Source organism: Delphinapterus leucas, chromosome 10 (assembly GCF_059928025.1).
Source record: "Delphinapterus leucas isolate spDelLeu-1000000601 "Yukka" chromosome 10, BTC_Dleu_Yukka2, whole genome shotgun sequence".
NCBI lineage: Eukaryota > Metazoa > Chordata > Mammalia > Artiodactyla > Monodontidae > Delphinapterus > Delphinapterus leucas.
The window spans coordinates 2,653,703-2,670,194 of NC_143138.1; the positions used below are offsets into that span (position 1 = coordinate 2,653,703).

General features: G+C 42.4%; 1 protein-coding gene across 9 annotated transcripts in view; it reads left to right on the plus strand.

The window, feature by feature from the left end:
• The first annotated feature begins 501 nt into the window (after positions 1–501).
• Positions 502–16,492, plus strand: part of PRP4K (pre-mRNA processing factor kinase PRP4K) — a 40,977-nt gene continuing 24,986 nt past the window's right edge. For 6 of the 9 annotated variants that reach the window (XR_002646442.3, XR_002646444.3, XR_002646446.3 and 3 more), the window contains exons 1-3: positions 504–703; positions 7,933–9,132; positions 11,843–12,019. Coding sequence is in view for 2 of the 9 variants with exons in the window: in XM_089918240.1 (XP_089774366.1) it covers positions 567–703; positions 7,933–9,132; positions 11,843–12,019 (1,514 nt within the window). In the remaining 7 variants the exon portion in view is untranslated. Of the gene's footprint in view, positions 704–7,932; positions 9,133–11,842; positions 12,020–16,492 lie in introns of all 9 variants that reach the window. The other 3 variants (XR_016394504.1, XM_089918240.1, XM_022586562.3) reach the window with 2 other exon arrangements.

The window sequence follows — 16,492 nt, forward strand, 5'->3', positions numbered from 1 at the left end:
AAATTCATTATAGAAAAACAAAGTTACAAAGTTATTCGGACCAATTACAGAACCAGCGAAACTAAACAGGAGTAACGGATTCCTGAATCGTTACCCCTGTACTTAGCAAAAGCTGAAACAAAGTTCAAAAGTTTCAAAGAAATGTATTAATAAAAATAGTTCCCTATGTTCTAGGTACAGCCCTACGTTTCCAGTACTCCTGCCTTTCTACAGTTTCCTTTAATGCCGCTTCACATTGACTTATCTAGACAGTAAAAGGCATTTAAAAGCAGTCATCTTGTTTGCCCCAGTTTGAGAATTTTAACCCAACCGTGGGCCCCACAGTGTAACCAGTTCTCGGAACCGCGCTCGCAAGGCGGACACCCCCTTTTTCCACCGGGGTCCTAGAACGTAACGTCGGTTCTAACCCAATCAACGCGCACCATTAAAGCCCCAGCCCTCGCCGCCGCAGCCCCGCCCCGTCGCGGAAGTGCGTCATGACGCTAGTGCGCCCTGTCCCCGGATGCATTTTATATCCGGATTCTCCGAGCGGTTCTGAGTTCCACGGTTCCCGACGCTGTCGGCACATGCGCGACGGCCCTGCTCCCTCTTCCTCCTCCTCCAGTGGCTTCCACCGTCCGGGCAACCACCGCCACCGCCGCCCAGGAGTCAGGAAGTTCAAGATGGCCGCCGCAGAGGCTCAGTCGCTGCGGGAACAGCCAGAGTAAGTAGTCTAGGAGCGCGGAAGGCCGGCGCCCGGGGTCGGCCGAGGGGGAACGGGCGGAGAGCTGCCCGGGCGGGCGGGCGGGAAAGTTCGGGCCCTGGGGCCGTGGCCAAACTTTGCCTCCCGCGAGGCGTCGTGGGGCGCGGGCGGGCGGCCTGCGCGCTCCGCTCGCCGGGAGGCCGCGGCTGCTGGGTGGAGGGCGGCCGGGCCTGCCGCGTCGTTGCCCCGGGAGGCGTGGGCGCGAGCGGCCTCTACAGGTCCCGAGCGCGCGGCTCCAGCGGGGGCGCGCCTGCCCGCCTGCAGTCCGCGGGGACGAGCGGGGCTCCCGGCGGCCTCGGTGCTGGCCCCCGAGCAGCAGGGCGGCGCGGGCAAGCCCTGAGACCTTCCCTCCGCAGGCGGTTCCCCCGGTGCTTCTGCTGCCCTTGTCAGTCTTAGGACCTGAAAGCAGGGAGGAGAAGGGGTGCCGGGGCCATGCTCCTTGACCACCCCAGAGCTGTAGTTTGCGGCTGGCGGGGTGCTTTTTCCTGCCACCCTGTACTCTACTCCAGCATCCACCCGATATCCCCCCTCCCCCCCCGGCCTATTACTGCAATTTGCCAACTTGCAAACTTGAGACAAAGTAAGATCAAGTCCTCGGTTTTGAGGCCTAGCATTTTTGGCCTGAGTTTATAGTGCTTCTTTGGGAGTACGAGTGGAAGAAGTGGAAATTGTTAGCTACTTCCAAACCCAAGCACTTCATGTCTGTAATTAAGCTAATATAAGGATCGATGCGGCCGAGCGAAAACAGACTTGTACATGCTGCAAGGGTGACTGTTGCTTAACTAAAAGCAGTATCTTGTTTTTCGTGTGTTTGTTAGGAAAACTCAAGAACCTAGAAGAGAATGGATTTTAAAACAGTATTCCTATAGCGACCTTTTTTTTTTGCATCCGCATTATCTGATTTGTTTCCTGACATCTTAGGAAAGAGGTAGATACATTCTCCCAGCAACTTTGGACTGAGAGAGAGGAGAAATCTTTGCCACCAGCCAGCCCATCGCTTCATTGCTGTGCGTCCAGTTTTGGACTGCTCAGTCATTTGTTTTACTCAGCTAGACAGAGATATTTACGAAGTTTTTCATTAAAGGCCTCTGAAAGCTGCTTTATTATCTTCACTTCAATTTGACTTAAAAGAGGGCAAATGGATTCCGAAGTTCTGGGTAGACTTTGCCTCTTTTTGTTTCTTCTCGAGTTCACAGTGAAGCCCAGTTCCAGTCTTCATGACAAGATGGTCCAAACCTTAGGCAACGCGGCTCATTTTTCTAGTAATCTGTTTAAAGTTCTATAGTATGTCCATTTATTTGATTTCAGGGACAGTTCAGATTCCTTTTGAGGAGTGGCTCAGCCATATTTATTTACATATTCAAATAACACTAGATTTAATAATAATACTTATTTTGGCCCCTGCAGTATGAATGACCCTGAGATAGTCTAATTCCACCTCCCCCCTCCTCGACACTTGTTTTGCATGGAATGTGTGGTCTGTGTGTGTCCCACTTTCACTTATCTGAAAATGTTTTGCCATAGAAAATGACAGTTTGCTAAGAAAGCAGGTACCCTGTTGGCTGCCCGCAGTGAATGCTGCAATGTAGTGTCTTAATAGTTTATTCTGAGGGCACACTGAGGAGTTCCCAGTTACATGGAGTCTATTCCAAGTGGAACATTTAGAAAAGGTAAACGTATAAAATAGTTTAAGCTCCCTGAAGGCCTTTTAGTGGCTTTTACATCTGTCAGTCTCTTTAGCTCAGCCTTTTTCAATGGTTTTAAGCATTTAAATTTTTATATGCCCTGACTTACTTGCACTTACCAAGACCAGGTGCTGAACAAATCTCACCTCAGTCAGTCCTTCTAACAACCCGACGGAGGTGGATACTGTTATTTCCCCCATTTTACAGATGAGGCAACGGAAGTATGGAGGAATTAAGTTAGCTTGCCCAAGGTCACAGTAAGTGACAGATGCAGGATTGAAACCCAGGCAGTCTAGTTCTAGAGCCCTGCTCCTGACTTTTGTACTGTGGTCCCTCGCTATACAGTGTGGCTCCTTTTAAAAATAGCCTTTAACCTTTGAAATCATTTTTATTTATTTCCAGTGTCCTAGAAAGGTCCATTTTCATGATATGACAGTTCTAACTCTTTGAAACTTAATATCCCACTTGGAAAAGGTGGGGGGCAGAGGAAGGTTCGTTTTAAGACTAGTTGGTCTTTTGAATCCATTTTTATTTTTACATCTACATAGTCAGAGAAACAGGCTTAATTATTTTCCTTATACAATGCAGGGGCATTCATTTTGCTCCCCCTTGCCCCCAACTGCAAAGCATGAATTGAATGCTTCCCGAATAAGATGTTATTAAGAATATTCTTTGAAAAAAATATGTGAAAGAGGAAGTTAAAATATCGCTAGAGGTTGGTAACTGGTCACTATTTTAAAGTTGTTCCATGGCTATTTTCATTGTGCCAGATGCCCCAAGACCCTGGGTTGTTTGAAGGGTGAAACTTGTACATGTATTTAACCAAACACGTGAATGAATACTGTTTAACACTTCCGTACTGTCTGCACTTTGAATTCAGCTTTGTTTCCAAGTGAGATTTGAAGGATGTTACTCAGCTCTCAGTAAGTACTGGTTTATGACAAACCTGTTGTAGACCAGTTTAGTGTAGACATATACCTGCTAAATGTGTAGTGTTAGGTTGCAAGATGTAAATGTTAAAGTATAAATTTATGTATATGGGATTTATATATGTGTGTTTATTGTTAATATGAACCATCCAGGAAGATGATCAGGTTTCTTTACAAGAAACATTTCCCTAAAGCTTTAGAAGAACGTTGTTGATAATGAACCTAAATTAACTGACCTAGCACAAGCTCGTGCATTATATGTGATATGTTACGAGTGTCACTTACTCGTTGAGTTCAAGTTTCCCTGATTTACCTAGTCAGACTTCACTCGTTATTTTCTTTGAAATTTGCCTTGAGAGATCAACGGAAGAGGCTGAAGGTCTGCTCTCTGCCTAACCCCAGTATAGGAGAACTCTGGGGTTAGTTATTAAGGTTAACCTAGCTGGCCCTAAGGCACTGGTAGCGTTTCATTAGCAGCCTAGTCATTATTTCTTGAATTACATTCATTAAGTTACAAGGAAAACTGGGGTCACTCAAACTGGGACCCAAAACTGGGAATGACTGTTCAGTAACATTGGGTACCGCGATGTCAGTCTTCATTCTCAGAGGCTTTAGGAGCTTGATTTTCTTTTGAAGGAAATTACTTCCTCTGTGGGTAAACTCTTTTTTTTTTTTTTTTTTTTTTTTTTTTTTTTGCTGTACGTGGGCCTCTCACAGTTGTGGCCTCTCCCGTTGCGGAGCACAGGCTCCGGACGCGCAGGCTCAGTGGCCGTGGTTCACGGGCCCAGCCGCTCTGCGGCATGTGGGATCTTCCCGGACCGGGGCACGAACCCGTGTCCCCTGCATCGGCAGGCGGACTCTCAACCACTGCGCCACCAGGGAAGCCCCCTGTGGGTAAACTCTTAAGAATTTTGATTTGAAACTCCTTGGAAGACTTGTAAATTATAGGAAGCATTGGAAAAGGGTTAAAAGAGCAGATTTTTCTGCGGGAGGTGGTTAAATTTAAATCGTTTGAGGGTATTGCCGTCAAGAACTAGGCATGTGCACTGTATGGGGCACTGGGGGTGTAAGTGAGCGAAAGAGTTCACCGTCAGGAGCTGCGAGTGGGTGCAGACAGTGTAAACCAGCTGTAGCCAGTGATACCGTCTCTATATGTTACTCTGTGTAGATCGTTTCTTTGACACAACAAATACTTACTGAGTACCCGCTCTAGCTTAGATCATCTTGTGGGCCTCAGGGATAGAGCATCGAGCTAAACAGATTCAGATCCTGCTTTCTTAGGGCTTGTGTTACAATAGGGAGAGATGAATAAGAATTCTATTAAGCGGAGGGCAGTTAAGCAGAGAAAGCGCATCTATGTGGGCTAGGGTGGGGTAGCAGTTAAAAGGAACTGGTCCCGAGGCCTGGCTGAGGAAGTGTAATTTGAGCAAAGGCCTGAGGTGGGCGAGGGGCAGCAGCGCTGTGTCTGGGGGAAGCGTGCCAGGCCCTTTGGTGGGAGAGCCCCTGCTGTGGGAGGAGAGCAGTGAGGGTGGGAGGGAACGAGGGGTTCAGGGTGGTGGACGGGTTGGGCTGATAGTATAGGACTCAGAGAGAGTTTAAGTTTTTGCTCTGAATAAGGTAGGAAACAGTAGTCAGTTTTCACTCAGAGTGGTGACATGACCTGACATTTTAAAAGCATCTTTGAGCAAATGCAAGAGCTCTGACTTTGAATGTAATACCAGCCTTCTCACCAGCCTGAGATACATCTGCCCTTAGGCGAGTCCCGTCCACCTCCTTGAATGTGAAGTCTCATCTGTCCTGGGGCCATAGGCAGAGGCAGTACTTCTTGAGCACTTTGTGTGACAGTTTAATTTGTATGAACTCATTGCTGCGACTCATTGCTGCGACAAACCTGTGATTTGCCAGTACTGTTATGTCCCCCGTTTTTACAGTGGAGGAAACTGAGGCACAGGGGAGTAGCTTGTCTAAGGTCACATTAGAGGTGTCCCATTGCAGGTGGCATTGGAACAAGGCCGTTTGGCTCGAGGATCCTTGCTCCCGCCAGGATTCCTTAAAATAACATTCTTAGTGTCCGTCTGCAGCTGCACAGTATCCACAGTGGGGAGCACATTTATCCAGTGTCTGAACAATAAGAACAACTTACTTTTGGGGCCCTAGGGTTGTGCTAGGCCTCGCTATCCTTGATGTCTGTTAACCAGCACTTTGCTGTCCTTACTGCGTGCCTTGAGGTGGGCACTGCTCCTTTCTCCATCAAGCTTAAACTCACCTAAGGCCACACAGCTAGTCAGTAGTGAGACCAGGAACTGAGCCCAGGTAGTCTGGCTCTGGAGACTCTACCACCCAACTCTCCTATTCCTTGAGGGTACTCAGAGGGTCTTCAGACGGTTTGAGTTTGGTTTTTGCTGTGCTCTGCAGCTTGTGGGAGTTTAGGCCCCCAGCCAGCGATTGAACCCAGGCCCTTGGCCGCGAGAGCATGGAGTCCTAACCACTGGACCACCAGGGAATTCCCTAGATCAGGGGTCCGCAGCTCCCCGGCTGCGGACTGTTACTGGTGCGCCGGTGTGTGGCCTGTTAGGAACCGGGCTGCACAGCAGGAGGTGAGCGAGCGAAGCTTCATCTGCTGCTCCCCATGGCTCCCCGTGGCTCCCCATCGCTTGTGTTTCTGCCTGAACCATCCCCCGCGACCCCGTCCGTGGAAAAACTGTCTTCCGTGAAACCGGTCCCTGGTGCCAAAAAGGTTGGGGACCGCTGCCCGACATTGTTTGGGTTTTAGCTTATTGACTACAGTTTTGTACTTCGGACACTGAGATTTTATATACCTGAAAACCCTTCCCGACCTTAAAAAGGTTCTCCGTACCTACTTCTGTATCTTGAATTAGCCTAGTTCTGTTTTTCTCAAGCTTTTCTCCCTGTAACTCAAGGTTCAGAAAAACCGACACATAGCTCACCTTCTAGACTGTGGGCTGGGAGATTCTAGGGAAGGGAGGTGGTTACCTGTATGAGGTTGTAGTCTATACAAGGATCAAAGTTGAAATGTCTTTGTATCTTCACCCTAAATCTGTGATTTTTCCCCCCTCCTTGATAAAGCCATGTTGGTTTTTTCTTTTTTAAACACAAAAATTACACTTTCCTTTTCCAAATCTCTGAGAAAATTTGATGATCCCAGAACACTACTTCATCTATTCTGTGTCTTCTTATACCACATTTGAGAGAAGTCAGGCCAGACTAAAACCTGACTCAGCTGAAGACACGGCTTCCTCTGCAGCACTGTTTAATACTTTCTCCTTTCCCACAGTGCGTAGTGCCAGAAATGGACATTGGCAGCCTGGCGCCCCAAATTCAAAGTTCGTGCCATGTGGTAGTTGTATGTTCTCCATGTTCTCCACACCCCCTCATTGTTGTGAGCGAGTAACTTCACAAGCATGCTGTGCTGTGTTGTGCTGCTCGCCCCGCCCCTCATCCCCCAAGTGTATTGAAGACTGAGACCTGGCTGGAGGACCATAACAGCAGCATCATTACAGACCATCCATCCAGTAGCTTAACCTTGCAGTTCCTGAGCCTCTGACTGTCTCAGCCGTGTGCTTCCAGAATCCCATACTATATCTTTTCATCTGGAATTGGTCTGCTTGAGATCTTAACCTCCGTTAGACCAGTCTCTTCCACAAGTTTGACGCCCCGGTAACACTGATCTTTTTTCCTATATCTAAAGTACCCCTTAACCCTTGTGGTTAATTTCTTACTCATTCTTTAGGACAGTGTTACTCACCCTTTTTTTTTTTTTTTTTTGCGGTACGCGGGCCTCTCACTGCTGTGGCCTCTCCCGTTGCGGAGCACAGGCTCCAAACGCACAGGCTCAGCGGCCATGGCTCACGGGCCCAGCCGCTCTGCGGCATGTGGGATCTTCCCGGACCGGGGCACGAACCCGTGTCTCCTGCATCGGCAGGCGGACTCTCAACCACTGCGCCACCGGGGAAGCCCAACTTTGAAGTTTTTAACCCTCGGGATGTGTTTACAATATCAACATCAGCCATCAGCCGCCTGTGCACATGGAAGGGACTCCGCTGCTTTTGGGTGTAGCTCTGTATTGGCTCTAGAGACTTAAATATGTGTACACTCCTGAATCGAAGTGGAGAAGGAGATGCGTGTCCCAATATATGTCATTACTAATGTTTTACAGAGAAAGAAAACGGGAGGGGAGGTCCTTTGGTGTTGAGTTGTGTGGGAAATGCTGGTTTAAAAACCAAGTTACTTGAGTGACTGTTTAAGGAAGTCAGCATTAACAATTTGTTGCACCTGGTTTGGATTCCCTTCCTTATTCTATTCAGTATAATTATGTTAACCTCCCCCATTATGTATTTCCTGTAATACTCTTGGTATTTGAGTTCAGCCATTAGAAACAAATTAAAGTTACATGACTGTTCAACTCAGTTCTTGCCGTATCCCTTTGAAATGAAATATTTCAGTGACTAACTTCATGTGTCCCGTTGAGATGCATTTTATCAGTGCTGTTATTTTGTTATGATTCTGAATGCTTGATAAACGATGTGACTTTTAAATGTGTTTGATACATTTATAGGATGGAAGATGCTGATAATTCTGAAAAGAGTGTAAATGAAGAAAATGGAGAAGTATCAGAAGACCAATCTCAAAACAAGCACAGTCGTCACAAAAAAAAGAAGCATAAACACAGAAGTAAACATAAGAAACACAAACATTCTTCAGAAGAAGACAAGGATAAAAAACATAAACATAAGCATAAACATAAGAAACACAAAAGAAAAGAGGTTATTGATGCTTCTGACAAAGAAGGTATGTCTCCAGCAAAAAGAACTAAACTTGATGATTTAGCTTTGCTGGAAGACTTGGAGAAACAGAGGGCCTTGATTAAAGCTGAACTTGATAATGAGTTAATGGAAGGAAAGGTCCAGTCTGGCATGGGGCTCATATTACAAGGTTATGAGTCTGGCTCTGAAGAGGAGGGGGAGATTCATGAAAAGGCACGAAATGGAAATAGGTCTAGTACTAGATCTTCAAGTACGAAGGGGAAACTTGAACTTATGGACAATAAAAATAGTACAAAAAAACGAAGTAAAAGCAGATCCAAAGAACGGACTAGACATAGGTCTGATAAAAAGAAAAGTAAGGGAGGCGTTGAAATAGTTAAAGAGAAGGCGACGAGGAGCAAGTCAAAGGAGAGGAAAAAGTCCAAAAGTCCCTCCAAACGAAGCAAGTCTCAAGATCAGGCAAGAAAGTCCAAGTCTCCTACCCTTAGAAGGCGCTCTCAAGAGAAGATTGGGAAGGCCAGATCTCCTGCCGATGACAAGGTGAAAATTGAAGATAAAAGTAAGTCAAAAGATAGGAAAAAATCCCCAATTATAAATGAAAGTAGAAGTCGTGATCGAGGCAAAAAATCTAGATCCCCAATTGACTTGAGAGGTAAATCCAAAGACAGAAGGTCACGGTCCAAAGAGAGAAAATCGAAACGGTCTGAAACTGATAAAGAGAAGAAGCCAATTAAATCTCCCTCTAAAGATGCTTCCTCTGGGAAAGAAAATAGGTCACCCAGTAGAAGACCTGGTCGTAGTCCCAAAAGAAGAAGTTTGTCTCCGAAACAACGTGATAAGTCAAGAAGAAGTCGATCTCCACTCTTAAATGATAGAAGGTCTAAGCAAAGCAAGTCACCTTCTCGAACTCTGTCTCCTGGTAGGAGAGCCAAGAGCCGATCCTTGGAAAGAAAACGCAGGGAGCCTGAACGGAGACGCCTTTCTTCGCCAAGGTAACTTGACTGCAAAGCTGTATTGCAGCAGATTTCAGAGGAGAAACTAGAACTTGTGGACAATAAAAATGAGATGGTAATGAGTTTTATAGTGTTATGTACAACCCTGTCCACTAACTATATTAACGTTTGCACTTTTTTGTCAGTATCTTGACTCTAGGTGATTTTTAATTTTATTGACATTTTTAAAGTTCTTAATTTAGTATTTGATGTGCAGAATCACTCCTTTAAATCCAAGTAATTTGGCTGATGAGTCTATGAATGCCCATTTTATGGGAAAGGAGATTGTATAGTTCCAGAGTAGGGATTGTTCTTTGAACAGTATGGGCTGACAATTTAAAAAATGGAGGTATCAGTTTAAGGATTGTGATCTGTCCATTCTTTTGAATTGACATGATTTTGAATTCTGACAATATGATTGGAACTACAGTTGTCTTTTTTGGTCCCCAAAATATAATTAAATTAAAACTGGAAGTTTTTTTCTGTTACTAATTCATATACTTGTAATCTCATTGAAAAAAATAAATAGTACCTCTTAAGTTTAGGAAGAATAGTGTAAGAAGTGATTTTATTTCTTATCAATAATAATGAAAATATTTCATATACATTTGGTCCATCAATTCTTTTCTCATAAGTTCTCATGATTGTCTCATGAAGTGGAGTGATCCTCATACTTAATTTTTTTTTTGTCATCATTTTTTTTTCACATCTTTATTGGAGTATAATTGCTTTACAATGTTGTGTTAGTTTCTGGTGTACAACAAATTGAATCAACTATATGTATACATATATCCCCATATCCCCTCCCTCTTGAGCCTCCCTCCCACCCTCCCTATCCCACCCTTCTAGGTGGTCACAGAGCACCGAGCTGATCTCCCTGTGCTATACGGCTGCTTCCCACTAGCTATCTATTTCACGTTTGGTAGTGTATATATATGTCCATGCCGCTCTCTCACTTCGTCCCAGCTTGCCCTTCCCCTTCCCCGAGTCCTCAAGTCCGTTCTCCACATCTGCGTCTTTATTCCTGTCCTGCCCCTAGGTTCATCACTCCCGCTTTTTTAGTTTCCATGTATAGCTGTTAGCATACGTTATTCATTTTTCTCTTTCTGACTTAATACAGGGTGAAGTAAGTCATACCTAATTTATAAATGAGCAGATAGATTGAGAGGTTATCTAACTTACCTAGGGCCATAGAACTGATGAGGAAAGGCACAGGAGGGATTTTGGCGGAGAGGGGAGGGTGTTGTTTAGATTAGTCCAAAAGCTACTTTAGAAACTGACTTTTTAATGTCTTTATATTCAGTAATTAGACATGAGAAATTACCAACCAAGTTTCCCTTAAAAGAATGTCGGCTTATACCATGCAAAGATAACTCTGAATTCCTAGCCATCTACTGTTGCATGTTAATGTTTCCTGTGTATGGGTATAAATCTGAACTGGCCTTGAAGTTTAAATAAATCATCCTATGTTTTGAGAAGCTTCAAGAATGCTATTTTCAAAGTGCTGTATCTTAAGAGATCCTGTTGACTCTTCTAAGCAGTGTAATGAAATGGCTCTGCCTGCAGCTCTGTGGAGACAGTGTTGCTGGTGTTATCTGACGTCGTTCTTAAGGTCCTGTTCTCTTTCTGTTGCTTTCAGTTTGAAAAGGAAATTCTGAGGAGGAGTTTATCAAGGACTAGAGTTGAATATTTGAAACAAATTTTTATTTTTAGTTGCAGAAGAGATACATGCTAATTTAAGAGAAATTTAAATCGTGCTGGAAGCCTGTAAATTCACTTTTTCCATCCCTCCTCTGCTGCCACTCCAAAGAAGACTGTCTCTTTCTAGCCCCTTTACTATGCACATACAACTGTATGTATGCGCTTTTTCTTAAAAATAGGATTCATACTATTTATGTTAACAGTGATTTTCTTTTTTCATGAAACACTTCTGTGACAATACATAAGGATCGTTTTTAATTCTTCATATATCAATAATAGCAACATGGTGTTTCACAGTGTAGATGTACCATAATATATTTAACCATCCCCTTGTTGAAACTGATGAAAGTTGAGGTTGGTTCCAGTTTTTCATGATTGTTTGCGAAGACATCCATTGGTTCTGTGTTAAGTTTCTTTTAGAATAGATTCACAGAAGTGGAATTGCAGTCTGAGATTATGTACATTTACATTTTAGAAAGTTAACTGCCACATTTCCTTCCAGATAAGTTATACCAATATTTACTTCGATGACTAGGTGGACTATCCTTTTCCCTAAACTCTTACCTGTATTTCCTCTTCTGAGGTTAATGTTGACTTTTAAGGGGGGTTTTATTCTTAATTGATACGTTAAAAATAAGGCTCTTAATTGCAAAAATGTCAAAAATTTAAAAAGAAAACAGTATTCAAACCAAGGGAATGGAATATTATTACTCACTTGGGCAAGTTTTATTTGTTTATCTGAAATTAAAATCAGTGGCTTTAACAATATGAATAATCTTTAATAATGCTTCAAATTGTGAGACCAGAGGAAATAGACCTTCTATTGTGTGTCTGCCGTAACACCAGATGTCACTGTGATCATCTGAATTTTTGTTATAAAACTTATTAATCTGTGTTTACTACCTTTAGGTTAATGTGCCCTTTCTTCAAGTGTTCTTTACATGCAGAAGAAATTCATTTATTCTGATTTGATTTATTCTTCTTTGAACTTGTATTTGGTCCCCTTAAGAACACGACCTCGAGATGACATCCTCAGTAGGCGGGAAAGGTCAAAAGATGCCAGCCCAATCAGTAGGTGGTCTCCAGCCCGAAGAAGAGCCAGTAGATCTCCTGTTAGGAGGAGGTCCCGCTCCCCCCTCAGACGGAGCCGATCTCCCAGAAGAAGAAGCCGGTCTCCTCGGAGAAGGTAAAGATACCCGTTTGATCCATCAGACTCTGACTGTTTTTGAAGCTCAGTTGGTAGGTTTTCTTAACAAGCAGTTTTCTCTGAAAAATTGTAGCTGTGACGCCACATAGTTTTCTATTACCAACATGTGATATTTCACACACACTGATTTTTCTTTAATAGAATTTTCCTTCAAATTTATGTAAATCCGTGTTCATTAAAAACACAATCTTTTTTTTTTTAAGTAGGACATTTTTTTTCCTCTGTTTTAAAGAGAGATAAATACTAAATGAGCTAGGCTTATGATTTTTCTTTTAACTAGCAGGCTAGATCACAGTAATAAATAAGTATCCTGTCATTCCATAGTTGCAGCTCTGTATTTATTTTTCTGTGAACTTGTATTTGGTCCTCTTAAGAACACGACTTGGAGACGATGTCCTCAGTAGACGTGAAAGACTCTTTGGGTGAAGATCTCTTTTAACTCACAGCAGTAGAAACCAGTCTTTATGTATGTATCTTTGAATGTTTTTTGTTTTTTTTTTGCGGTATGTGGTCCTCTCACTGTTGTGGCCTCCTCTGTTGCGGAGCACAGGCTCCGGACGCGCAGGCTCAACAGCCATGGCTCACAGGCCCAGCTGCTCCACGGCATGTGGGATCTTCCCGGACCAGGGCACGAACCCGCGTCCCCTGCATCGGCAGGTGTACTTTCAACCACTGTGCCACCAGGGAAGCCCTCTTTGAATGTTTTTGTGTACTAGATTCTCAGAAGTGGAAATGCCTTGATAGTGTGTTTGTCTAAATTTTTTTAAGTTATTGCCATATGTTTTGGTTTCATTAGTTTTTTTTAATACTGTTCCTCACACTTTTCTGTTCTGCCCAGTTTCATCACATTTCTTGCAGATGGACATGGTCGAGGTTAATGTAATCATTGTGATCGTATACATACCGTTCATTCCAGAGCAAGCAGTCGGTGGGAGAGGGGAAGAGAGGACTCTCATGCTCCCAGCCTTCTGGCTCCAAGCTGACGGTAGTTTGCGTAGGATTTGCTTCCCTTTTCCAGAGTCCCTTGTTCTTCTCTGACGTTGTGATTCCCTTTCCTGTATCCAGTTTCTTGCTTTACCTCCTTGTTTGCTAATGCATCTCCAATAGCTTTTTGAGGAAAGTGAACAGAAAGGACAATTTTGGGGAACTGTGTCTCTAAAAAATGCCTATTATTCTCATTGCTGATTTATCAAGGAATAGAATTCTAGTTTGAGATCATTTTCTAAAGAATTTTTAAATTGTTATTCCACTGATTTCTAGCTTCCCTTATTGCTATTCAGAAGTCCTCCTCTGATAAGTGGGCGTTTCTTATAGGACTTGCTTTTTTCTCTCTCTTTTTATAAGAAATGTCCTGTGTTCCGAAATTTCACTGTAATAATGCCTTGATGAGCAGCTCCTTCTTTTCCATTTATTTTGCGGGGCACTAGATAGGCCCTTTAAAGCAGGGAGATTATGGCTGCCTGCACTGGGAAATTTTCTCATGTTTTTGTTTGCTTTCTCCCCCATTATTTTCTGGATTTTTTCCAATTAGACCTTATAAATTGTTACACTGACTTCCCCCTCTCTCATCTTTTTTTTTTTAAATTAATTTTATTTTATTTTTATACAGCAGGTTCTTATATGTCATTCCCAAACTCCACCACCACTGCCCCCCACCGCTTTCCCCCCTTGGTGTCCATACGTTTGTTCTCTACATATGTGTCTCTGTTTCTGCCCTGCAGACCAGTTCATCTGTACCATTTTTCTAGGTTCCACATATATGCGTTAATATACGATATTTGTTTATCTCTTTCTGACTTACTTCACTCTGTATGACAGTCTCTAGATCCATCCACGTCTCTACAGATGACCCAATTTCATTCTTTTTTATGGCTGAGTAATATTTCCATTGTATATATGTACCACATCTTCTTTATCCATTCGTCTGTTGATGGACATTTAGGTTGCTTCCATGACCTGGCTATTATTGTAGGTACTGCTGCAATGAACATTGGGGTGCACGTGTCTTTTTGAATTATGGTTTTCTTGGGTATATACCCAGTAGCTGGGTCATATGGTAATTCTATTTTTAGTTTTTTAAGGAACCTCCATGCTGTTCTCCATAGTGATTGTATTAATTTACATGCCCACCAACAGTGCAAGAGGGTTCCCTTTTCTCCACACCCTCTCCAGCATTTGTTGTTTGTAGATTTTCTGATGATGCCCATTCTAACTGGTGTGAGGTGATACCTCATTGTAGTTTTGATTTGCATTTCTCTAATAATTAGTGATGTTGAGCAGCTCTTCATGTGCTTCTTGGCCATCTGTATGTCTTTGGAGAAATGTCTATTTAGGTCTTCTGCCCATTTTTGGATTGGGTTGTTTGTTTTTTTAATATTGAGCTGCATGAGCTTTTTATATATTTTGGAGATTAATCCTTTGTTGATCAGTTTGCAAATATATTCTCCCATTCTGAGGGTTGTCTTTTTGTTTTGTTTATGGTTTCCTTTGCTGTGCAAAAGCCTTGAAGTTTCATTAGGTCCCATTTGTTTATTTTTGTTTTTATTCCCATTACTCTAGGAGGTGGATTAAAAAAGATCTTGCTGTGATTTATGTCAAACAGTGTTTTGCTTATGTTTTCCTCTAAGAGTTTTATAGTGTCTGGTCTTACATTTAGGTCTCTAATCCATTTTGAGTTTATTTTTGTGTATGGTGTTAGGGAGTGTTCTAATTTCATTCTTTTACATGTAGCTGTCCAGTTTTCCCAGCACCACTTATTGAAGAGACTGTCTTTTCTCCATTGTATATCCTTGCCTTCTTTGCCATTGATTAGTTCACCATAGGTGTGTCGGTTTATCTCTGGGCTTTATATCCTGTTCCATTGATCTATATTTCTGTTTCTGTGCCAGTACCATATTGTCTTGATTACTGTAGCTTTGTAATATAGTCTGATTCCTCCACCTCTGTGTTTTTCCCTCAAGACTGCTTTGGCTATTCGGGGTCTTTTGTGTCTCCATACAGATTTTAAGATTTTTTGTTCTAGTTCTGTAAAAAGTGCCACTGGTAATTGATAGGGATTGCATTGAATCTCTAGATTGCTTTGGGTAATGTAGAAATTTTCGCAATATTGATTCTTCCACCCAAGAACATGGTATATGTTTCCATCTGTTTGTGTCATCTTTGATTTCTTTCATCAGTGTCTTATAGTTTTCTGAGTACAGGTCTTTTATCTCCTTAGGTAGGTTTATTCCTAGGTATTTTATTCTTTTTGTTGCAATGGTGAATGGAATTGTTTCCTTAATTTCTCTTTCTGATATTTCGTTGTTAGTGTATAGGAATGCAAGAGATTTCGGTGCATTAATTTTGTATCTTGCAACTTTACCAAATTCATTGATTAGCTCTAGTAGTTTTCTGGTGGCATCTTTAGGATTATCTATGTATAGTATCATGTCATCTGCAGACAGTGACAATTTTACCTTTTCTTTTCCAATTTGTATTCCTTTTATTTCTTTTTCTTCTCTGATTGCTGTGGCTAGGACTTCCAAAACTATGTTGAATAATAGTGGTGAGAGTGGACATCCTTGACTTCTTCCTGATCTTAGAGGAAATGCTTTCAGTTTTTCACCATTGAGAATGATGTTTGCTGTGGGTTTGTCATATATGGCCTTTATTATGTTGAGGTTGGTTGCCCACTTTCTACAGAGTTTTTATCACAAATGGGTGTTGAACTTTGTCAAAAGCTTTTTCTGCATCTATTGAGGTGATCATATGGTTTTTCTCCTTCAGTTTGTTAGTATGGTGTATCACATTGATTGATTTGCGTATATTGAAGAATCCTTTCATCCCTGGGGTAAATCCCACTTGATCACGATGTATGATCCTTTTAATGTGTTGTTGGATTCCCTTTGCTAATATTTTGTTGAGGATTTTTGCATCTGTATTCATCAGTGATATTGGTCTGTAATTTTCTTTTTTTGTAGTTCCTTTGTCTGGTTTCGGTATCAGGGTGATGGTGGCCTCATAGAATGAGTTTGGGAGTGTTCCTTCCTCTGCAGTTTTTTGGAAGAGTTTGAGAAGGATGGGTGTTAGCTCTTCTCTAAATGTTTGATAGAATTCACCTGTGAAGCCATCTGGTCCTGGACTTTTGTTTGTTGGAAGATTTTTAATCACAGTTTCAATCTCATTGTGGTTGGTTTGTTCATATTTTCTATTTCTTCCTAGTTCATTCTTAGAAGGTTATACCTTTCTAAGAATTTGCCCATTTCTTCCAGGTTGTCCATTTTATTGGCATAGAGTTGCTTGTAGTAGTCTCTTATGATGCTTTGTATTTCTGTGATGTCCATTGTAACTTCTCCTTTTCATTTCTAATTTTATTGATTTGAGTCCTCTTCCTCTTTTTCTTGATGAGTCTGGCTAAAGGTTTATCAATTTTGTTTATCTTCTCAAAGAACCAGCTTTTAGTTTTATTGATCT